The sequence below is a fragment of the Limanda limanda genome, chromosome 18 (genome assembly GCF_963576545.1).
Source record: "Limanda limanda chromosome 18, fLimLim1.1, whole genome shotgun sequence".
NCBI lineage: Eukaryota > Metazoa > Chordata > Actinopteri > Pleuronectiformes > Pleuronectidae > Limanda > Limanda limanda.
In genome coordinates this window covers 4,136,088-4,161,392 of record NC_083653.1, presented here as the reverse complement: position 1 = coordinate 4,161,392, position 25,305 = coordinate 4,136,088, and the positions used below count along the sequence as shown (strand labels likewise).

Below are 25,305 nucleotides of genomic sequence, written 5' to 3'. Positions count from 1 at the left end.
TTTCAAACTTCAATCAACTAATCAGTTGACTCTAAATGCTTCCTTTTCACTGTAATCAACCTAAAGCAGTGCAAACAGGGGAGTGTGTGTTGTTTTATCACACGGTGCCGGGGAATTTCACAACCTCTGCAGAATGAAGGTTTGTCAAACACGATGCAGAGAGGAAGAGGAACAGAGGAAGAGGAAGAGTCACACTGTTGAAGTGATGTGACATCCGATCTTACTTAAAACTGTGAGTTACATTATTGTTATAAAACACAAATTGCAGCCAGTAGTAAGGTAATGTGAGTATAATTACTTAAGTCACTTAGAGTTTGCTTTCCACTTCATACTGGGGAACATATTATATATATTACAAAGAAAGACTCAAAACGACAACTACAAGGATGCAAAACAACCATCAACAGACACAAAACAACGACAAAGACTAAAAATAACAACCAACAGATTCTAAACAATAACTACAAGGATGCAAAACAACTATCAAGAGACACAAAACAACAACACAGAGACTCAAACAACAACAACAATAATGCAAAACAACAATCAAGTGTGACACAAAAAAGAAACTCAAAACGACAAATACAAGGATGTGAAACGACAACAAAAAGACTCGAAACAAACTCAAGTACGCACAAAAAAGGTTTATAAGAGACTCGATAAAATAAAAATTCAAAGATTCAGGAACAAAAACAGCAGCATCATCTCTCTCTGTTGGGGTGTCCGGCTCCTAAATTTTGGGGGGGTCTTTTCCACATCTGGTGCCCAGGGCCTGGTTTTCTCCTGATACGCCCATGGTGAAATAACCCAATGTTAAATAAAGATAAATAAAAAAATTAATTTCAAGCAGCCCAGGGAACCAACTACTTTTAGAAGTGAAACCAGTGATGAGTTGAGGGAGGAAGAGGAAGAGGAGGAAGAGGAGGAGGAGGAAGAGGAGGAGGAGGAGGAAGAGGAAGAGGAAGAGGAGGAGGAGGAAGAGGAGGAGGGGGACGGACCAAGGAGGCAGAGCGACTCGTTTCAAACCAAGTTCCCGTCCTCGCAGCAGCAGAGCCCGGCTCACAGGACCGAGGAGAGGCTACGGGAACCGGGACGGACACACACATGCGTCACCCGCGGGAATAGATAACGGGACCCGGGAAGGGGGGGGCGGGGGGGAGGAGAAGAGGTCGGTGACACGCGCTCCTGTGTTGATGTGCGAGTTTGAATACCTGCGGAAAACAGACCCGGTGAGTAGAGCCCAGAGCTCCGTTAATTCAACCTGGATTCAACGTGGAGTTAGAGACGGGAAACTTGAGGTTTGATCCCTGGGGAAAGTTTTGGTTTTATTGTGAAAAGGAAAAGTTTGAGCGGGTTTCACGTACACGTTGGAACAAGGTGAACGGAGAGTTGAACTTTTTTTCTGCAACATGGCCGCTCAGATGTCACCCAGCTTCCCAGAAGGAGGCAGAGCCACAAGAAGCAGAACCAGAAGCTGTTTTTATTAAATCATAAACTCAAACGTGTCGAGAAAAGACAGTTTGAGTTTTTATAATTCAATAAAATCTGCAGTGTGTAGTTGTCCCTAAAAAGTGTTCAGTCATAAATCAAAACTATTGCTGTTCTGCCCCATGCTCCATTCAGAAATATGCAGATTTTATTTTACAACGAGTATTCCTCAAATTTACAAATAATATTCAGCATCATTGTCTAATTTATTGAAATCACCAGAGTCCACTGTGGAATTCGGCTTATTGAATGTTGAGGATTTCATCAGGTTTAAGTTGCTTGTACATGTTTACAACAAGCTGAATGGAAACTTAAAGAGTCCAGAAAATTAACGTTTGGATGTTATAATTAAAAATGTCTAACACTTTTCAAATCAAAACTGCTTCCTTCTACGAGAGGAACAATGCTCCATTCAAAAATATTTTTACGCGATTTAACGTATCCCCAAACATAAATATGAACTTTCTTTGCAATCACTACAGTCTCAGGTACGTGTCAGTACAATAAGAACACATCAAGCTGAATGGAAACAGCTGTGGGAGAAGAATGCTGGGTTAATGACCTTTGACCTTTTTGGTGATTAATAAATCTTATTTCACTTCACGGAATCACCGGCCAGTCTCTTTAACGAATCGTGTGATGTGACCTGTGGTGTTAGCGGAGACGGCCCGAGCATTTGTGTGGCACCGAAACGCAACCCTCTGAAATGTGTATCATATAGTACAGTATTAGAGAAAAGTCATGTATTTCTGATATATTCATACTGAGATATCTGTTATGAGCTAATACTGCCAACCAGTATATCCTGGGGATTGAACCTCTACCTAAAAGCTGAGAGCTTAAATTCTATCCTTTTACCACCATAGTACTACATCGGTGTATGTATTCCAATTGAAGTTCAAAGTAAAAGAAGATGGACGATGTGTCTCTAACTCCTCCCACTTTCTAGAAATGAAGCCAAATTAGGATTAGCATCAAATAACCAAACTACAAAAGTAAAACCAAACTTACTGGACAAAGTAACACTTGAAAAAACATCAATGCGATAAGAAACTACCTCAAACGACAGAAAACATCTTTGAGAAACAAGTAATTGACGCGTAGCAACTTTTGAATTCGGTCTATTTCCCGTCTACTAACGTGGAGGAGGCCGGGGTTTATGACCTGTACTGCAGTCGGCCACTAGGGGGAGATTTTTGGGAGCTGTCATGTCGTACAGTGGGTGGTTTTAACAGAAACTGACCGAGCACCTTTTATAAGTAGAATTCGAGACAGTGTGAAAATTCAACTACTTCAGCAAAACCAAACTGAGTCCAGGTTTCTTTTTTATTGTGTGTTCAGGCAGTTTTCAGACTTTTCCAAATTGTCGCCCCCCTGTGGAGGAAGCTGAGAAAAGAGAGGAATGACAGGAAAAAGTGCGAAATTACTGAAAACTGATGAGCTGCCCCCCCCGGAGGCCGCAACCTTTCCCCCTTGTCGCTGCATTTACATCGTGAACGAGATCTTAAATATGAGAGGAATGAAGAATTAGTGAAGATACTTGTGTTTCACCTGTATACGTGACCTGCAGCGGGTCGCCCCCCCCCTGGCTTCTCTACGTCCTTTCATCTCAGCGTCTCCATATGGAAGTGCTTTGAGAAGACGCTGATTTACAGTAGTGCTGACTTCTGTGTTGCTGTCTCCACCGCGGGTGAGGAGATAATAGCTGTGAGGGCGAAACCTATAATTAGCAGCAGCCCATTCCTATCCAGCCTCTAGTTTACGTAATTTCTCGAGAATTAAATTATAGTGTAATTTGAGTGTTGCTTTATTTGTGCGTGTGAGAGCAGTTGGATGTTCGCCTCCGACACTTGTGGCGACCCCTCGGAGCTCGCCACTCGTTTAGGTTAATTCTCAGATGGTTGGTTACCTCCCAGCACAGATTCCCCAGTTATGTCATCGAGCTTTGTTTGAGTAAGACCTTGTTTTGGACCAAGGACACTGAAACTCTGTGAGTCATCGATCCAGCTCGATGACTCAAGGCCATATCATCAAACTTGTTGTCCTCTTTCACTCTCTTCCTGTCCCTTAGCATCTTAGCGTCTGACTCTCTGCTTCCTTCTGGAGTCCCGGTCCCTCTGGATTCTTCTTCACGTCTTAACATCTTTATCTCCTTCTCCACCTGTACTGTCTCTATCTCCTTGCATTCCCTCCATTCTTCCTCTGCAACCAGCATGACCACCACACCACTGGAGATGGAACCCTCACCATCGAGAAAGCCAGATTACCAATCCAAGATAAAATCCTAAACTTTACTTACTTGCAGTCACAGATTTGAGCGTAAATGTAGTAAATTGATAGGAATCGGATAATGAGTTTTAAATTTCTGCTGCATTTCTGTGTTGTTGTAATACAAAGCAAGTTTGCTGGGACGTGTTGCTTCAGGTATATCGGTGAGACTATGAAATACGAGTGTGACGGCTTATCACACAAAATCACTTGAAAACGTAATAATAAGACGGCAAAGGAGGATTTTTACAACCCTGTAAAGTTAAAGTTAGTTTCACAACAGTCGTAAAAACATTACTGTTCTGAGAATGGGACCAGGAGCTCGGGCTTGCACGTATTTCTCCACCAGCACCACCACTACCTCAGAGAAACTTATAGCTTCCTGACCAGTCCTCCAGACACCCCCCCCTCCCCCCCTAAGTTGTCCATCTTTAAAAAAAGTTGTAACCAGATATGAGTTGCTTCTGTTTTTACCTGCATGGTGACGCCCCTGTAGTCAGGCAAGGTCAGCCGGGCCGTCTCCATGGCAGCTCAGGGGTCAGAGGTCGGGAGGCCGAGAGATTGGAGAGGCCTGGGGGGGGGGGGTCAACCTGCTTGTAGGTGTTACCATCGCAGGTGCTGCTCTGTGGTAAAGAGGCTGGTGTTGAAATTGATTTTAACGAGGCTCAACCAACAAACCTGCAGGTGATAAAGATCTTCACATTTTTAGTTTGGTATTTCAGGCTTGAAATTCGACCTTTTTAATGCTCTTAAATACAAAAACTTTCTTTCTTCTCAAGGTGCAACTTCTTCTCTATCTAGACCATCATCTTGTGTCCAGAGTGATGTTAATTGTTATAATTAATATAAAAAATATCAAACTACACATGCTGCTACTTATCAAAGAGATATTTGTCCACGGTTTCAGCAGCATATTGGAATAAATCAAGTTATAGATTCCTCCTCAAACTTTCCACACCACATTTCACTTCATTTGGTCTCCACTATGTCTGAAATGCTTCAGGACCCTCGAGGCCAAACCACCGGTTCTTCACTCGACTCTACAATACACACAAACTTCCAAGTTTCTCAAATTGTGTGCAGAGCTTTGTGGCTTTGCCTTGTGTGTTACAGTAATCGAGGTCGTCTTGAGGATAAATGGAGCTCGTAGGTATTCCAGCAACGACAGTGTCTAAAGTTGTCGACTGTAAATATATCATCACACACACACACGCACACACACAGACACACACACACACTGGTCGGGTCCTGTCAGGGCAGATTTTGAGAACACAGAGCAGCTGGATGTGGTCATGTGGCATGCCTGGTGCGTGTGGGGTGTGCAGCGGGGGGGTAAACACTCTCTTACCTCTCTTTAGTACCAGCTCGCCTGCCTGAAGCGCTTCCCTTTATCAGTGTCGTCTTCTTCTTCTTCTTCTTCGTCACTCGTGAACATTTAGTTCGTGGATTCACTCCCACACACCGAACGCGGAGGTAATTTTCTGTTGTTGAACCAGGCTACGAATGATTCAGAGTGAGAGTGAGTGACTTCTATGAGCAGGTGAGCATGTGTGTGTGTGAGAGTGTGTGTGTTTGTGTCATGGTTGTGGGACAGTAGATTGTGTGTGTGTTTGCTTTCAGGACCATTTTCCCTGCTGAGGTGTTGGTGCTGCATAAGTTTAATCACTGTTCTGAGGAGTTTCTGTAGAGTGTGTGTGAGGGCTTTGTGTGTGTCTGTGCGTGTGGTTTGCGTATGTGTGTGTGTGTGAATCTGTTTATGCACAGGTGCAGTAGGTGGGTGGCCTGCACTGACACAACACCTCCTTTGACATGCACTTTCCCTACATGCACACCCTCTATTGAAGAAAAGTGAGAAATTAAATGTTTTTGAAACTCACAATAATATTTTTTAATTTAAGTCATGCGTGATTACTTGAGTGTGTGTCTGTGTGCGTTTGTGTGAGTGCAGGATGTATAAGTGAAAGCTCGCACTACTTTAGTTGGGGAACATAAAAGTTTATAGAGTTTTAACGATTTGTTGATTAATCCATCGACTAATCGTCTTTGTATTAAAATTCCTTTTCTTTGGCAAAATGTCAAATATTTGCTGTTTCTAGCTTTTTTAAATATGAGGATTTGATCTTTAATCTTTTATTTATTTTTTTTTTTTTTTAACAATATGTTTATTAGGTTTTTTCAGGTAATTAAGTACAAACAGACAAGTACTAGGAGTAAGTAAGAAATTATGCCAAAATGAAAGGAAAAGAGAAAGAAAGAAAAAAGAGTCAATTGAAATAAAATAAAATAAAGGCATAAAAACAGAACAAATAAACAAACAGACAAAACTAACAAACAGGGTGTACAACTCAAGACAATGAAATGTATTGATGCATCACTAGTATACAAAATACATTAAAAAATAATCTTTTATTTCTGATATTAAACTGAACACCTTTGGACACCTGCTCAGACAAAACCAGATGTTTGAAGATGTTCCATAAGACTAAGAATCTGACCAAGGACGACACCTTTGATACTAGGAACAAGATTCTGTCTCTCCTCTGTCAACAGGTTTTGAGAGTTGACAGTTGTTATTAAGATCACATGTGGCATTTGAGGTTGGTAACAGGATGTAGAACGGGAACATTATATTCGTATGAGACATATGTCAACACGTGTGGTGGTTATGTAACAACTCTAATTTGTACTATTTGCTTCTCTCAAAGATTTGTGTCTTTTGTGTTTGTGAAGTTTGATGCTTCTGTCTCTTTTTTAATTTACATCTTCTGTGTAATATCCTGTCATGTAAAGTGCAGTACATGTATATAAAGTGTACTTTACGCTGCTTTGTACTGCTGCATATTACAAAACCGACAAGTTTGAAATTAAACAGTCATATCCATTTTTTTATCTAGTGTGAAGATGTAGTTGTGGAATGTGTGTCCCACTGGTTGTGTTTATTGTGTGTCTTTATCAGTGTGTCTCTAAAGAGCCTTTGACGTTATTGTTTGAAGACTGAAAAGACTTCTCTCTCCTCCCTGTGTCTCTCTGCTAGACGTCCTGTGTTGAAGCTCCTCAGTCCTGTGTGTCCCCCTGACACAGAGAGGTGACCACATCCACACACTACACACACACACACACACTCACACACACACACACACACACACACACAAACACACAATGACACCGTTCGTTCTTTAAAATTAAGCATTATTACAGAGACAGCGCTTCCTGTGGTTCATAGTGTGTGTGTCTGTGTGTATTTGTGTGTGTGTGTGTGCTCAGATCAGCGTGTGTTGTTGTGTTTTACTGTAGCTCAGCAAATGTCGACCACAGTAAAACACCATGGTGCAGCGTCAGTGTGCAGCGCCACCCACACAATCACAGACAAGCAACACGCATGCATGTGTCAGCCACGTCTGTTCCCCTTCTCTTTCTCTCCCTCTTTCTGTTCCCCTTCTCTTTCTCTCCATCTTTCTGTTCCCTGTACTTTCATTTCTATAAACGAGACCCTGAAGAGAAAAGACAGAAGTCAAAGTAGAAAATGATACAAAGCTGTTTTGACTTTGTCCTCTCACAAGAGAATAGAGCATCAAACGACAGACGCAGCAACTTCTTGACCAAGTTGTGTAGTTGTAGTGTCGCCTGATGTTCGGCCTGGTGGCTTCAGATGTTGTATCGTTGCTATCTGAAGAATTTCCAGCGCCACTTCTCGGCCCCTTGACCCACGGGGGCTGTTCCTGGCCCTCTGACACAGTTGGGGGGGGTAATTGCAGGAAGGTTAATTATATCTACGATGGCTTAAAGCTTCAAAAGTTAAAATAAGAAGCAAACCTCACACAGCAAGTGTTCCTCCGTGTCAGCTATATGCAGACAGACAGACAGACAGGGTGTAGTTATCACCAAGGCCAGGCTGGAAATAACAATTTACTCATCACAGGAGTCCAGAGTTGTAGCTGATGAGTCAGTGAGACTCTGGGAAATGGCCACATGCCCTTATTTGGTTGGTTCACGTGAGGTTAATGTGGTGCTACCGGACAGGAAGTGGATCAAATCACGATGTTGACAGTGTGAGAAAGCAACTCCCATCAGTGTTCAGTTCAGTTCAGGAACTCCCCTCAGATGAAGAAGCTCCAGGTGACTCTCAGGAACATGAGACGTCCTCTGTGCACAGTTGTGTGTGTGTGTGTGAGTCTGTAGTTGTGTCTTCCTCAGGGACACATCATCGAAGTTACACTTGCACTTGACTGCAGGAGCTTCGGGAGTGTGTGTGTGTGTGTCAGGGAGTAAGAAAGAGCAAAGAAACAGCTGTGTGTGTGTGAATGTGTGTGTGTGTGTGTGTGTGTGTTTCTGTGCATTTTTGAGTGTGTGAAAGTGACTGAAGAGTCCTTTTGTCTGGATGAAGCATGAAGTCTCCTGGGAAGCTTTTAAATCCTCTCTGGAATTTGTGCGTGTGTGTCTATACGTGCGTGTCTGTGTGTGTGTGTGTGTCTATACGTGCATGTGTGGTGGTGTGTGTGTGTCTATACGTGCATGTGTGGTGGTGTGTGTGTGTCTATACGTGCATGTCTGTGTGTGTATGTGTGTTGGGGGGTCGGCCTGTCACCACATTTGTACGAGGAATGCAAATATTTGTGTGCGTGTCTCTCAGTTTCGTGGTGTAGTATAACCGTTGCCACGGCGACTGATATCCTCTGGTCTTTTCCGTGTCACCTGACGGCGTTGGGGTTGACAGCTAACTTTTTTTTTTTTTCTTATTCTTTTCTTTCACCGCCCGTCCACCCTCCCCCCCTCCACCTCTCTCTGTCTCTCTCTCTCTCTCTCTCTCTCTCTCTCTCTCTCTCTCTCTCTCTCTCTCTCTCTCTCGCCCTCTAAATGCCAGCCTGCAGATCAGATTACATCAGCTGCTCTCATTAATGTGTTTATTTACCAGGCGCTCCACTCATCCTCTCTCACGGACCCGGTCCCATGATGTTTAGACGGGTGTGTCGGTATGCACACAGTAAACCAGTGTGTAAAAATACACACACATTGTGTTTCCCATTTTAGGTCGAAAGGATTTTTCTTGAGTTTTAAGCAACTTCTTGAAATAATGGAACTTTGATGTCTTAGTTCACCACATTTCCTTATTCACTGTCTCTGGCTGTAACACTACAGACGTGCACATTTTTATTTAATGGTCTTTTATATAAGTAATCGATTATTGTTTCTCTTCTATAAAGTAAAGAAAATGCCCATCGAAGTTTTTTTAAAGCTCAAGGTCATGACATTGAAACGCGTGTTTAATCCAATCAACTCCAAAGATATTTAAACTTATTATCATACAAACCTATGATAGGAGGCAAATTAAATACTTGAAAATAATGATTGATTATCGAAAAGTCACAGTAGCATAGAGATGACTGATTATTTTTCTATCACAAATTGATTCAGCTAAAATTAAATCATTTATTACACACTTATTGTCGTATTTAGGTGTTTCAACATCACCTGTGATCCCGTATTAGAGCTAAAAGGTCGTACTAATGGTCTCTCAGTGGGGGGGGAGCAGGATGGACCTTTCTTAAGGTTACTGTAAACACATATTTTTACAATTCACAATATCCACACACTTATTGTAGCTGCAACAAACCAAACTGGAGACTGGTGATTGCAGGATTACACTGTTTATTACATCAGTTATTTACATAAAACAGTTTTCCACCTCCGTCAAACATTGTAACTGTCTCGTGATGTTTTGATTTCCTTCACTCTGGCACCAAGAGATCTCATGTTGTGTTTGGCTGTTGCAGGATGGTGATGGAGGAGGGGGGTCCAGGAGACAGAGGGAGGGGGGGTCCGGTGACGGCGGGAGCGGAGGGACGGCAGATCTTCGTGGAGCTCGGTGAGTGACCTCTGAACCTTAATGAACCGACCCAGCGTGATGGATCCGTGGAATTCTGTTCACAGGATCACACAGAACCACCTTTTAGTAGGGACGGGAATCGCCAGGGACCTCCTGATACGATACTATCACGATACTTAGGTGGCGATACGATATGTTTTGCGATTTCTGTGGGTATTGCGATTCGATATTATGATTTCCTGGGATTTCTTTTGGTTATTTATTTTTTTTAAAGCTTAGAGTTTTACAAGTTTTATTTCAAATATTAACATTAACTTAAGAGAAAATAAATAAAAATGTGCCCTTTTATTGTATAGCCCCTGTCAACTGCACACAAACTGACAGATTAAGAAATGTATGCCACTTAGGCTACTTTTAAACAATAAATAAAAGATAAATTAAATAGAATGAATAAAATATAAACTTTGAAATAAACAAAAAGTAGGCTATTGTTGTTTGCATGTAGGCGATACAAAGCTAGTGCTTGGGTATGTTTAGATTCTTGTGCAAAAACAAGAGCTGGTCAACATGCTCTGGGGTGATGTTGCTCCCCCAATATATCCTCCCGGTATAAACCAATAAATATGTTTTTAAAAATTGATTTGGGAGGCAGCATATCGATTTAAAATCGTCATTCACAAGAATTGCGATTTGTAACTGAATCGATTTTTCCCCCCATCCCTACCTTTTAGTCTCTTTTCCTGGAAAATGTTTTAATGTGTTTCCGTACATATCACTTTATCGATATTCACTCCGACGAGAGGAGATATATTCTGAGTGAAATTGATGAGAAGATCATGAGTCAAAAGATTTACCAATAATAAATATCCTGTATCTATTAAAGCCTGATTGATAAGTGATTATAAGTGATTATCCTTATCGTTATTGGGGACTGACCGATTGTCATATAATGTGAGACGTTGACAATAATTCCTAAGATGTCAAGAAATGTAATTGAGGCTTGATATTTTTTTGTTTAACCACAATATATATAAAATCAAATGTTTTGTTCCTTGAGAAACAACATTTCCTTGAGCCATAAACTCTGTGTGAGGATGAATGACTTTGAAATTTACTGACGCAGCAGATTTTCAAAGTGGCCTCTTCTTCTTCTCTTCGTCCCAGGGGAGCAGAACCTCGACGGCATTTGTCTTTCTACATATCGAACATCCTGCAAGCTCCGGTTTGTACAGAAGAGATGCAACCGTGAGTCGAAGCTTCTGTCACGGAACATGGCGTGATTCTCTGTGTGACCAATGTCAGATGGAGGAAACACTGTTTTCTATTAAAAGTTGTGGAATGACACAGATACCGGAATACGACCAGTATAAGAAAACTTCCCTCCTCTCATTACAGTGCATCTGATCGACATCTACAACGTGATCGAGGCGGTGCGGGACGCAGGTCTGAACGCCGTCGAGCTGAACGCCGGCATCTCCGTGACCCGACTGGAGAACCTGGTGTCGTCCCTGTTCAACCAGCTCAGCAAGCGGCTGCCCACCACGCACACCATCGACCCGCAGGAGAGCACCGCCCTGTTCGTGGACTTCCTACTGGCTGCCGTGGACAGGTAACTACAATGCAGAGTAATCCCAGTGTTCTGCGTGTGAATCTCCCATGATGCATCTGTTTCAAATTGTCTTTAAGTCTATTCTGGACCGAGCCAGCCGGACACGTTAATGTAAGAAGCATGAGCCGAGCAGGAAAGCTGATCTAATAAACTCCAAGCTGCTGCTGGACAGTGAAGGCAACACTCACACTTCCCCAAACTCTCAGACACCTTCATTAATTATTGACATCTTCTTACACAGCGCTGGGATTTTACTGTTGACTGACCTGAGCTCTTCTGAAAGATCAAATCTCAAAGAATCTTAGTTTGCTTGGAGATTTAAGGACTGATTAAGGATCTGTTGCATAAAAAAGACATAAATGTGTTTTTTAAATAAGCAGGAGGACAGAACTGTGGCATTTAGAAAATAATAAGTCATCTGCATAGCTACTACTGGTGTTCGTATCCATAGCAGCAGCAGCAACACAGATAGTTGAAAACAATTGGCTTAATAAAGAGGTGGAAGACTACCTGATAACTGCTGTTTACCTCACAGTGGGTTTTATGTGATAATCAGGGTTGTGTATCTCAATCAAATGTGTGTTTGTGTGTTTCTCCAGTGAACCAGAAAGCCGACTGACGGTGCTGTCGGTGAAGGCGATGCTGGCGATGCTGTGTGGAGGGAAACTGGTGGATAAACTCCGCTGTGAGTTCTGTCAGCCTGTGATGTGCTTGTTGTTGATGTATCCGTGTTAGATATGTGCCCCCTTGTGGAGAAGGTGCGTCGGTGCTGCTGTTTTCTCAGGTTGATTCGCATATTACGCTTAAATATTAACTCTAAGAGTTGTAGAGCTTACGGTTTATAGTGAGGTTGCATCTCAAGGGAATGAAAGAAGGTTAATGTAACATCTCTCTAACAGTGTGTGTGTTTGTGTGTGTGTGTCTGTGTGTGTGTAGATGTGTTTTCTCAGATATCTGACTCCGGGGGTGTGATGGTTCTGTCCAAATTCGATGGTTTCCTGAGGGAAGCTCTGAAGTTGCCCAGCGTTGTTCACGAAGCGCCGTCCTTCGGCTACACACACACAACAGCACGCTCGTGCTTCCCACAGCAGGTCACTGAAGTTACTGATTCATCTGAAAGTTTATTTTAAACAGTGTTTTCTTTCCCTGCTGTATTTTCTAACTACCCAGTTATCGCAGGGTTTTGATTAAACTCGTCTTATTCTTTTGTTTGTGATTTTTTTTAAATTTTTGTTATTGTCTGTCGTATTTGTTGTCGTTGTGTAGAAGAGGGTGATGCTCAACATGTTCCTGGACATTGTTACCGAGCCTCCTCAATGTCTCGTTTGGCTGCCTCTCATGCACCGTCTTGCCAATGTGGAACATGGTACCACACACACACACACACACACACACACACACACACACACACACACACACACACACACACACACATATATATATATACAACATATTTAAATATTTGTATTACCAGTATAGCAGTATATTTACTTTGAGATCAAGATCTAAACTCATCAACTGTCTGCGATGGAGTTAGGGCCTGATGTTTCTCTCTCTCTCTCTCTCGCTCTCTCTCTCTCTCTCTCAGTCTATCATCCCGTGTCGTGCTCCTTCTGTCGTGGCGACGGCATGACGGGCTTCCGCTACCGCTGCCTCCGTTGCCGCGGTTACCAGCTCTGTCAGAACTGCTTCTGGCGCGGCAACGTGAGCGGCTCACACAGCAGCCAGCATCAGATGAAGGAGCACTCGTCCTGGGTGAGTCTCTGTGCCATTACTCGTTCATCACACCAGGGGGCGCCATCTCTGTCTGGGTGTGTGTGTGTTAAAGTTTTTAAGTATCTTGTAACTAAAGCTGCCGATCAATTGGGAAAAGTTAAAGTATAAAGTGAAATAAGAAGAAAGTTCAGTTACCTCATATTTTAATTTTATTAAATGTTCCTGGTTACTGCTGTCGTGATTTGTTAAATCCAAAAGTCTGACTGGAAATGAAATATGTAAAATCTTTATAATACTTAACAAACATCTGCTCGAGGCTCGAGTGAGAGAATGTTTTCAGTATTTAAATGATGTATAAATAGATGGAAACCTAGTCGTTGAATTATTCATCGCTCAGACTTGGCATCATTTGTCTTATTAATGTTTCAGGAATTAATCTCCTCCACACTGCTGCTCCTGCCCGTCAAAGTAAATCTCTCCTAATAATCCTCCTTGGACTTTGCACTTCACCTCCCACAGGATTCAGTTTCAGGATTCAGTTCACTCTCAGTTTACCTGTCGACCTTCGGTGCTGCACGGCTCTTATTTTAAGAACACAGATCAGTTTAAAAGACAGAAGTTATAGTAACAGAGTTTATCTCCAATGTTCAGCAGGAAACTTAAATTATGAAGAATTGTAAAACAGAGTTTGGTGGATTTGTTGCAGTGGCCCCTCTTCTGGTTCAGGAAGCCGGGGATCATGGGTAATATCCCCCCATCAGTGAGTGGGACGACTCAGTCCGAGCTCCACTCACAGAGCAACACATTGTTGGACTTTGTTTATTCTCCAGAGTTAGTTCAACAAACCTGTCTTTAATGATCTTCTTTAGAGAAACAATGAAAATAAAAGATAGAAATGTAAAAGATAAAGTGGACCCTCCCACAATTGATGAATGGATTGAAGTTGTGTATGAGATTTATGTTATGGAAAAGATATCTCTATTTTAAGTCGTGCACAGAGTGAACACAGATCAGTTAAAAAGACAGAAGTTATAATAAAACAAGAGTTTATCTCCAATGTTCAGCAAGAAGCTTCAATTATGAAGAATTCATTAGTTCAACAAACGTGTCTTTAATGATCTTCTCTAGAGAAACGATGCAAATAAACGATAGAAATGTGAAAGACTCCTGCAGTGAAGGAGGGATTCCTCACCCGGATGTGTGAGCGTGCAACTGATGCTGTGGTTTGTCTGTAGCCGCTGACATACAACAACAACAAACTGATAACACGAGTTCAGACTTTCATCCTTCAAGATTAACTGTTCCCTCCACAGAGTTCAGTCCTGCTCTTAATGCAGTTAACGCTGCTTCAGTCACACGGGCTATGAACGCTGACCTGACGTGTGTGTTTCTCTCTCTGTGTGTGTTTGTGTCTCTGTGTGTGTTTGTAGAAGTCCCCAGCGACTAAGCTTGGTCGAGCCCTGAGCAGGACTCTGGGCTGCGTGTCGTCGAGAGACCCCCCCCACCCGATCTATCCAGAGGAACCTGAGAGGACGCTGAACCTCGCCAACATCGTGTAAGTCCTCGCAGCACGAACACACACACTTACACACACTTACACACACTGTACATACATCTTTCATAACGCACACCAGGGTTGAGCGTATGTAACACATGCAAGACAAATAACTACAGATTATTCCTCTTGAAAAAGAAATCGTACATTTACAAGATAAAAATATATTCAATCATTAAATCAATAAAACACAGTTTTCTGCTATAGTGTTAATTGTTTATATAGAACTGGTGAATATTATTAGTCAACATAAGTTACATATACTCGACTAAATGATAATATTGAATCAGATTCACTCACATAACGTCAGGTTAACTAGAAAAATCATAAAATAATATTTTGTATTGTATTTACTGGAACTATCAGCACCAAAAATCAAGTAAAAATCGAGAAACTAACAAAAAATATGATGGGAATAAATAATAATAGGTCTTATCGTCACAAAAGGTGAAACATTAACCATCACCTCACAGACTCTCGCTTCTGTGGCCGTCACCAAAGTTACACGTGCACAGAAAGTTATGATAACATGAATAAAACCAAAGTCCCGCCTCTTCGGCCGGCTCTCGCTGCAGCGGCCCCGCCCCCTTTTTCGCTGGATTCCCACTGTTTGATTTTCCAACGAGCGCCGACAGACGTGGTCGTTACAGACCGGCGAAGCTCTGACTAGACTCAGGTTCAGGGCCGAGCACGTAGCACTGCTGTGAGTAAAGATCTGTCCAACTTCACACAAGGTTTATCAGACTTTCTGTCGTTTCTGTTCGTGCTCACTGTCTCTCTCTCTCTCTCGCTCTCTCTCTCTCTCTCTCTCCCTCTGGCGATCTTTGGCCTGTGTGTGTTTGCTCAGACGAGAACGATTCACTGGTGCATGAATGCACAGAGGAGCAGACGCAGAGTGTGTGAGAGAATGTGAGGCTGAGAATGTGCGTTTCTTTCATCCGAAGGCCTTTTGTGTTTGAACGGTTTAATGTCGTTGTTATCACCTTGTAATTGTGCGGTTGATGATATGGATCCGACTCATTGTGTGTTTGTGTTCGTGCAGCCCCTCCCGGCCTGTTGGAAACACCAATGAGGCCATGATGCTGTCCTCGTCGTCACCGGGCTCCACCAAACGGTAAAGACTCGATAGATAGAATACCAGCTCCTCCCAGGCCATAATGTTTTAGTGTCGTCATAAAATGGGTTTTTAACAACTGGCTTTATTCTTTTGTTACGTGCAAATCACAGTTTTACTGTGCAATAACTTTACATCAACTGCCAATTACATGGTTTTGATTCGATTTAATGAAAATAAAAGTATTTTGCAGCAGCTAGTTCACTGCAGGAGTTAAAAAGCACGATATTAGAATTATACGATAATGTCAAAAATGTAAATTAGAAAGATAGATAGATAGATAGATGGATACTTTATTAATCCTGAGGGAAATTTAGAACATCCAGTAGCTTATACAGTTAACACTTAAAACACGTCACTGACATACATAAATAAATCACATACGGAGAATATATTTACAGATACAGGATTGGAATGCAATGATGTGATTGTGTCAGTGTCCAGTAGGGAAGTGTTCTTGTGCTGCTGGAGTGGAAAGTACAATAAAAAAAAAAGTATATATATATATATAAAAAACAACAAAAATATATACATATATATACATATATAAATATATGAGAATAAGTAGTGGTAAAGTCCGTGCATGGGGTAAAGCCAGTAAAGGGATGGACAGTGGGTTGGTATATAATAATGAGATGATTAGCCATTTATCCGTCAGGGTGAAACAAAGCTGTGGTGATTCCTGCAAATTTAGAAAAAATTGGTTTTATAATCACAGTCTTTCAAGCTCACGGGTTATTTCCTGTCTGTGGTTTTCTGTGTCTGTCGTCCAGTCTGGCGGCGGCTCAGCGCATGAACGAGGAACACGCTCTGATCGCCGCCTACGTGAATCGTCTCCAGAGCAGCCCACGGTGAGAGGGGGGGGCGTGGTCACCTGCTACAGGCTGGTCACATGTTTGTTTGATCAGACACCAGAATGTGCAGGAGACAGTTGCCAAGTAACAGCGACAGTGGCTCACAGGGGACATTTGACAACTCAGGAAAATGTCAACGATTTCAAAATAATGGAAAAGAATCATCAGCTGCCATGATGGTGATCGTTAGTCATATGTTGCTGACGTTCCTGCACTGTGTGTTGTGTGTATGTGTTATGTGTGTGTGTGTCAGTAGTGTGGACTGTCCCAGCAGACAGGATGAGGAGCACAAGCTGATCGCCCGCTACACCTCCCGCCTGGCGGAGTCTGGAGGTTCAGGAGTGAGTTCAGCTCATTTGTTTCTAACACCATTATATGCAAATCTTCAATCAGGTCCTTGTATGTTACACGTGCACAGAACTCCGGACACACACACTTGTGGTCATTCAATGATCAATGATCAACCCACAGTCATTGTTCCAATAAGTGAGTTATTTGTGTGTGTATTCGTGTGTGTGTGTGTGTTTTTCAGGTGATACCGAACCGGAGCATCAACTTTGACGTGAACAAGCAGAAGAGGGAGCTCATCGCTCAGCTGGAGAGTAAAAACAGGTAGAGACGGGTCAGCACACAGTTTGTCTCACTCTGTGTGTTCCACCGCTTCTCACATTCACTTTGTCTCAACTTCATTTTTCCTTCCAAAAAGAATATAAAACCTGTTATTTTGCCCCTGACTCTCCACCCGGTCCCCGGCCTGAGCTGAACTCTCTGTTCATCTTCTACATTTCCTAGAGAGATCCTGGCAGAGATCAAACATCTCCGCACCGAGCACGACGCCGCCTGCCGACTCAGCCCGGAGCGGGGGGGCAGCACCAACCCCACCCTATTGGCCGAGCTGCGCCTGCTCAGGTAAACACCGGCTCCGCATCACGAGGATCAGGAGTTACACCGAAAACCTGCCGAACACAAACGGACAGCAACATGTTCAAAAAGGTCCAGAGATCCCACTGTTGGGTTCGGAGGGAACTGGTCCCTGGTGCTCTGCGGCACACAGGGGGGGGGGGGCTTGATGGCAGATGGCGGCGGCAGATGGTCGACCTTTTGAAAAGCTAAAAAATCAACACCAACATGTTTAGGATTAGTGTGGAAAACAAAAGTCAGAGGAGGAAGAGGAGGAGCTGGAAGTGAGCGGGTTTAATCTGATGGTTGTTCACTGTAACATATAATATGTATGAACAGTTATTATTATTATTATTTATTATATAATTATGTATTATTAGTGATATATTAGTTTTTATGAGATGCTCACGTCTTTCAGATGATTTTTTATATTAGAATGAGGTCACTGTGTCATGGTATATTCTTGATCACCACATGGGGGTGCCAGACTTGTAAATTTTGAATTTCTACTCAAAGTGGCATGAATTTGAGCAGATCATAATATACTGTGTTGTTTCTACTAAAGTATTTGATTGTAATATTTAATATATATACTGAGAAACAAAGTTTTGACCTCACTCCTCAGCTTGAAACTTATATTTTCCTGAAAACGTAGATACTTTGACATTTTTTTGCTGTTTTCCCAGAGAATAATTCATGAATCTTGATAAATAAATCAGGCATACTTAGGGGACTGATATATTTTAATGTGTGCAATGAACACATGAGGATAACTGTCCTGTCTTGGTGGAAACACTGAGTTTCTTCTGTAGGAAAAACGAAAGATTACTCTTTGAGCCCTTGTCTTGTCCTTGTTGGTTATTTCTCTGTTTTTGGAAATTCTCCATCCTGTTTATTTGAGTCTTACTACAGCTTCTAGCTCCAGAGAGTCTTGATGCTTTGGTTCTTTTTTATTTCCTGTTTCCTCCTGACACAAGCTGTTTGTGTGTGTTTGTGTGTTTGTGTGTTTGTGCTGAAGACAGAGGAAAGACGAGCTGGAGCAGAGGATGTCGTCTCTCCAAGAGAGCAGGAGGGAGCTGATGGTGCAGCTGGAGGGACTGATGAAGCTGCTCAAGGTGACTCACACACACACACTCACACACAGACAGACACACACAGACACACACACACTCACACACAGACACACAGACACACACAGACACACACACACTCACACACTGCCTATCGCCTTCAGCCCGGTGTCCTGCCTCTTCTCTTTCTCTGTTGCTGCAGTAACAAGCTTCACTTCCTCTCTGCCACTTCCTCCTTGTTTGTCTCATTTTTCCTCTGTTTCTGCCTCTGACTGAGTCTGACCTCCTCTTCTCCTTCCGTTTCCTCCCTGTTTGTTTACCACTGCCCATGTTGTGGCCCCTGTAGGATGAGGAGCAGCGACAGGCAGTAAGTTTCTCCCTGTTATGTTGAGCTTTAGCCTTTTTATATCAAAATTTTCAAAAAATGTCAAGCCGTGCGGGCAAATTCATTTCCTGAATTGCAACTAGGGTTGCAAAATTCCGGGAATATTCAAAGTTGGAAACTTTCCATGGGAATTAACGGGAATATACGGTAATTTATACTACCTGTACTTACCTTGTCATATACAGACATAAATATAAACATTTTGTTTTGTCATAGGCTTATTTGAGCCCTGAGGAAACTTTGGGCACTTGACTATATGCTTCTGCATCGTTGTGTCATTCTTAACATAGGTCTTTGCACAGTATTTGCAAATGTACACAGCCTTTCCTTCTACATTGGATGGGGTGAAATGTCTCCACACATGAGATAGTGCACGTGGCAATGTTCTGTAGAATAAGATGAGAAAAAAGTTTGTAAAAAAACACTAATGCAATGCCAGAGATATAAATAGTTAGCCAAACAATTGGAATCGTCTGTAAAAATATTTTACAATTGATGGATAAATGAATGGAAATAGGCTAGATGAACAGATGAACAATCCTCAATCAGCATGCTAATATATTTTCCCCAGTAATATCATGGAAACTTACCTGACTAGTCCTTCACTCTACAGCAGGCCTCAATAGCCCTGCTGTAGAGTGAAGGATGCTGGGAGTTATCTGTGCATGTGATGGAAGAATGCACAGTGGAGGGTTGAAACTCAACGTGCAGTGTGTGCTGCATTCCATACATCTTTAAAATAGAGTTTTGAATGATGTTTTAATGCTCAGCGTTTAATTTGTGTATTTTTTTAATTTTTTTTTCAAAATTCCCCAAATTCTTAACTTCCCATGGAAAGTTTCTGGAAATTTACCGGAAAGTTTCCGCCCCTTTGCAACCCTAATTGCAACCTTGATATTTTGGATTGTTAACGGCCTCTTGTTGAAGTCAGACAAATCTTTTCAGGAGATCTGAGTTGTGAGAACAGTGTCACAGACGCCTCCAGGTCCTAACAAGCCTCTTGAACCCGTCTCTCAGGCGCAGGCCGCTGGCTCTTCTCACGCGTCTCCTTCCCGGCCGAGTCCATCAGCCGCTCGCTCTGTAGGTGCCGCGTCTCCGCAGGCTCACATGTACCCCCCCCAGGACTCCCTCGCCGGGGTGGGGGGGGACGTACAAGAGGCCTTTGCTCAAGGTGAGAGGGATTTTGGAGAAAGCTTCTATAAGTGAGTGTTTACATTCCTGCTGCGACAAGTTTTACCGGCTGAAAAACTGTGTTTGTAGTCGTGCGTGTGCTTCATTGTGAAGTAAATTGTTTCCATTTGATGTCAAGATTCAAGATTCAAGATTTTTATTGTCAAATGCACAGAGATAACATGAAGCAGTCGCTGGCAATGAAATACTTGAGTCACAGGCTCTCTTTAAGCAATGCTCAAGTAATTATCAAAAAATAAAATAAAATAGAAATAGTGTAAAATAGAATGAAATAGAATATCAAAAATGTAAAATAGAAAATAAAATATATATATCTAAAATATATATCTTTACAGATGAAGAGAAAAATACAACAACAATAGTGCAATTTGTGCAGTAGTGCAAATGTTCAAATATGCCACGGTGCTGGTTTGGTGGAGTTTTGGTGGAGGAGTTTAAAAGTCTTATGTCTGGGTTGTGGTTTGTTATGGTTTTGTTTTGGTTTAACAGAGATGTTCTGGTACAGCTAAAAATTCTGACTAGCGCATCGGCAAATATTTGAAGTCTTTGAAGTAGATTGGTCTCACCAGTAAGTTGCTTTACTCCGCCACTGGCAAGTCAAGAAGTTGTTTCTGGTAGAGCAGCATTAGCCAAAGTTAGAGTGAATGTCAGCAATTCAGAAAGATTTCACATTTGGAAACGCAGTTACCAAGCGTGACCTCCAGGGTTAGAAGCACACGGCTGTTAAAATACATACATTAAAGCAGTAGATAAGGATAGTTGTTGTTTTTCCTGCGTGTCTCTACTTCAGGCTCCAGAAGGAACCTGAGAAACGACCTTCTGGTGGCAGCTGACTCCATCACCAACACTGTGTCCTCCCTGGTCAAAGAGCTGCACTCGGGTACAAACAACACAAACAACACAAACAACACAAACACACACTCCCTCACTGTCCTGCAGATGTTCTTCACTCATTTCTGTAGCTTCTGAATGAATGTAATTTGTATTAATGATGAGAATTCTCTTCAGTTTCTGGTTTGATATAATTGACAAGTTTCTAAAACCATTTTGTTTTGACGCACATTCACGTGGTGACTTTTGACTCTGACTAGATGATGGTCGGGAGGAAGAGGAGCGGCTGCTGAACGGGAAGGACAGAGGTACATTCACCTTTTCTCAGTAAAGTCATATCTTGTCTGAAGTGTCCCTAACATTTTCTCCATTTTCAAATTGCTGAATTAACAATAACAACAGAGCCAGATGCTAATAATCAGTGTATTTTTTATTGTAACCTTATCAATGAAAAACAAACGATGAAAAAACATATTGAATACATGAAAAATACCAGTAAAAAATAAATAAAATGAACAGAAAAGTCCTCTCATTGACTCCATGCTTCGTTCTTAGAGGATTTTTCGCTTAAAATCTGTGAAGAATTGGGGAGTTTTTTTAAAATCCCAAAATAATTTGTAATCTGATTTCCACGGCCGTGTCTCCAATGGTTTTTCATGGAAAATCCTGATCACACAAGAAAGACCAGAAGTGGGATCTCATGACAGTGAAGAGTTTGGTTCAGTTAATTTAGATTGAACCGTGATTATTTGTTGTTATGTTTTATTAAACTGTTTCAATTTTTGTTAAGTTATTAACCCACAGAAAACCTCAGGCTGCGTCGTATTAATCCACGATAAGAGATTGTTCATTATTTTCCTTTCCCAATACATCTGATAATTACGATCTTTAATATCCAATCAAGTGAAATATCTTTATTCTCCGTGGCCCAAGTTTACACATTCTCAAGGAAATCTAAAATAACCAAATGTTGAGTTCACCATCACAGAGCCAGAGTACGTTTCCCCCCCGAGGGCTCAGAGGAAGTTAATCCGCTCGTCCACACTTCAGCTGAGTCGATGTTTCCTCTCGGCTCTCGAGGGCACGCCTGAACTTTTCTCTCTCTGCGGTTCTTGATCATACGTCCGGCAGCGAGAACAAATGGGGTTAAACTGTAAAAAGTATTCAGATCCTTCACTTGAGTAAAAGTAGTAAACTCACAATCTAATAAAAAAAGCCTGTAGTGGAAAGTAACTTGAGAGAAAGTACAGGGATATCCTCAAATCTCCTTTAAGTTTTTATCATCTTAGGGACGTGAACTCTGCCAACAAGTGAGTCTGGATGTTTTCCAGAGTTTCCCTTTCACACATAAAGACACAGCAGGGATCCCCCCCCCCCCTCAGACTTTCTCATGAGTTTTAACCGTGGTGCTGGCTGGAAAAACTCAGAGTGAGTCTCACTAACGGCAACTGACTCCGACGTTTACGTTCCCGCACACAGACCTTCAGGATCATTTCAGGCAAACGTCCCAAGTTCTGCCTTTAACTCTCGACCTTTCCTGCCCTGTTAGTCTGTGTCCGTGCGCGCCCACGTGCACGCCGTCCACTCAGCGCCACTCGTCCTCCAGGTGCTCTCGTTCATTAACACGCCGTCTCATTCCCCGCTGCTTTATGGAGCCCCTCCTCTTTACGAGAGGACCCCCTGCAGAGACAAGGTGGTCAAACTACTTCCTGGTCTTACCGGCCCAGACTAACAACTCATTACAATACTACCCCCCCCCCCCCCTCAGACAGACAGACAGACAGGAGGCCAGGGTTCAGTCTGCATAAGAAACCCTGATAGATCATCCACATCATAGTTTTTCCACTGGAGTTAGCACAGTTTTATTTTAAGTTTCTATGTAAGAACTGGTCTGAATCGTATTTCTAGTTTCTGTCAGAATCCTGAAGCACTTGTTTCACTTGTTTCTAACACAACTTTCTTTCTCCAGCAGGTTAAAATCATTGGAGGAACAACTAAAGCAGTAAGTCATTTGTTTCTTTCTCAGTTTCACTGTTTATACCCAGTTGTTGGTTCCAGCTTCGTGTTTTCACTCACAGACTTAATAAACTCATCTAAGTCTTGAGGAGAAAGTTCATGAGCATATTCCTAAAAGGTGAAACTGTTAAACTCCATGTGACAGAATAATGAAATCCTCTGATGTGTCTCTCTCTCCTCAGGTGCGAGGTTTCATCCTTCAGACCCTGCAGTGATTCAAGCGGATCTTCTTGGAACCCTCGTTAGCCAATGAGGATGAGCACTCCACTGCCGATCAACCAATCACGATGCTGGACACCAAATGACCCCCACAGCGGGGGGGGGGGGGTCCCTACTGATGTATAGCTGTGATTCTGTGTGTGTCTGGTCACTGTGGTTTTACGTTAGTCTTTTGATTTGATCGTGTGTAGCTAAACGAGCAGACGGATGCCTGCTGATTTGTACTGTAGCATGTGTGTGTGTGTGTGTGTGTGTGTGTGTGTGTGAGTGTGTGCGTTTTTCCCCCGAGTTGCGAGATGGTCGAGCAAGTGAGAGAGAGAGAGACCCTGAGGAGACTGATGAGGTGCGTTCAGGACATTTGTGAAGGATTAGTTTTTGTTTTAAAAGGAGGAAAGTTTCCGGACCAGGAAGGAGGAAGTGTACGTAACCACGTGAGAGGAGGAGCATAGGAAAGTAAAAAAAGAGAGAGACAGGAAGTGAGATGTAACGTTTTAAGTTTCAGCACTGTGTGCTTAGTATTTATTGCTTTGATTTGATGTTTGACATTTATTCATTCGGTTGAGTGCTTCTGTGTTCGCCAGTGTGGTCGGGCCCTGCTGTAAGCTTTAATGTTTCCTGCTGCATTGAGGCCGGCGAGGCGCCCCCCCCCCCTCGTCTGGTCGAAGCGATGCAGAGTTGAAGAGTTGAAGAGTCGGTGCAGATCTGAAACCTGGACCCGATTAGAGCCGTGGTGCTGGAAGCAGCTCAGGTCGTCCAGGCCTCTCTGTGGATCCCACTCCTGCAGCGGGACCACGGTTAGAGAGGTCATATCTGATTACTGTGTGTGAGAGCAAGTGTGTGTGTCTGTGTGTGTCTGTGTGTGTGTGTGTTGAACAGGGAAGGGGCAGCAGTAGAGCAGCAAAGTGGGAGGTGAAGATTCGTAAATCCTTAATGCCCATTTGAAAAGTTTTCTTTTAAAGGATCAGTTCAAGAAGAGAAATAAAAAATAATCTGTGGTTTTAATTTGTGAAATATTGGATAACCAGCCAACAACAGTCCGACAGCTTTAATAGAATTAATATATAATAGAAAAAAGCAAGTCGTCTGATCATCTGAATTATGATTTGTCATAATATATAAAGAAATTGAAACATAAATCCTGGTTCCCCCTTTAATCCACATCTGCACCAACATGTAAGACGTTCTCCCTCCAAGTTTAAAAGTAGTTTCCTGTATTGATCCTGCCAACAAATTAAAAAAAACAATAAGCACATTCTGGAGCTAATTATTTAAAAATGTGTAATATTTGATTAAATTTGATCTTAACTCCTTATTTATTATATTTTGATAGAGTTAGAAATCAATTAACATTTTTAAAAAATACCCAATTAATTTCTTGCAACAACGGACGAAGAAAATAATCAGAAATAATTTTTGAAATTACAGAATTTTGTCCATTCAAGTCCTGAAACTGTTAAATAAAACACAAAATGAACTCCTCACACTTTGCTCCTCTTTGCTGCTTTTGAATCTCCCTGTAAAATGCCTCTGGTTGTGGAAGTTGAACTTTACTCCGCCCCCCCGGCACCTCAAAACTCTTCAGCCCAACGTTTTTATGCAAATCCAACCGGAGCCAAAGCGACTCACTGAGCTCGAGTCACATCAGGTGGATCTGATCTTCATGTACCAGCCGTGAGATGTCTTTTTTAATTTTAATTCACAGGAAGCTGTACTTTGCTGTAATGTACATTTCTCCACTCCACTTTGTTCGACTGATTACTTGCGGCTGGGATTATCACGTTCTGAGTCCGCAGCGATGATTGACTGACAGTGCCAGTGTTTTAATAAACGAATGAACTCATGTTTCAACGTGTGTGTGTGTGTGTGTGAAAAAGGGAGAGTGAGAGAAATCAAGACTGACAGGAAAGACTCGTCCAGACATGAAACTCCTTCAGCTCTGAACCTGCCGGAGCTGAGGCGGGCGAGTGAAACGTGTGGATCATCTGCAATAAATGATATTTAACATCAAACCGCTGAGCCTCTGCTTGTTTCCTGTGGCTGACGACACTTTGTTCACTTCTTTCTCGACACCACAGACTTTTTCCTGAGGCTCAGAGCAATTACACCAACACAACAAAATGTATTAATAGAATTCAGAAGCTTTTAGATTTTTCCATCTTTCCTTCCTTCCTTGTTTGTCCATGTTCTCCTCCTGCTGCAGTTTGGCAGAATATTTGAAACATCTAATAAGTCGGAAACCACACTCTCCACTCTATTCCTGGAAAG

General features: G+C 42.2%; 1 protein-coding gene across 3 annotated transcripts; it reads left to right on the top strand.

Annotated features, from left to right (window-relative positions):
- The first annotated feature begins 1,163 nt into the window (after positions 1-1,163).
- dtnba (dystrobrevin, beta a) lies at positions 1,164-25,049 on the top strand. Of its 3 annotated transcripts, none has more exons than XM_061091012.1 (21): positions 1,164-1,229; positions 6,791-6,841; positions 9,528-9,619; positions 10,745-10,825; positions 10,976-11,189; positions 11,789-11,874; positions 12,126-12,280; positions 12,456-12,555; positions 12,778-12,944; positions 14,336-14,460; positions 15,503-15,574; positions 16,348-16,425; positions 16,685-16,769; positions 16,961-17,040; positions 17,221-17,337; positions 18,347-18,443; positions 19,801-19,954; positions 20,765-20,854; positions 21,066-21,113; positions 22,775-22,807; positions 23,004-25,049. In XM_061091012.1, exons 3-20 carry the CDS (start codon positions 9,529-9,531, stop codon positions 22,780-22,782), a joined length of 1,848 nt encoding a protein of 615 aa, XP_060946995.1. In that variant the 5' UTR covers positions 1,164-1,229; positions 6,791-6,841; position 9,528; the 3' UTR covers positions 22,783-22,807; positions 23,004-25,049. The 3 variants fall into 3 exon arrangements, with proteins under 3 accessions (XP_060946995.1, XP_060946996.1, XP_060946994.1); XM_061091013.1 differs by having other exon boundaries at positions 16,682-16,769; positions 22,778-22,807; XM_061091011.1 differs by having other exon boundaries at positions 16,682-16,769.
- The last annotated feature ends 256 nt before the right edge of the window (positions 25,050-25,305 follow it).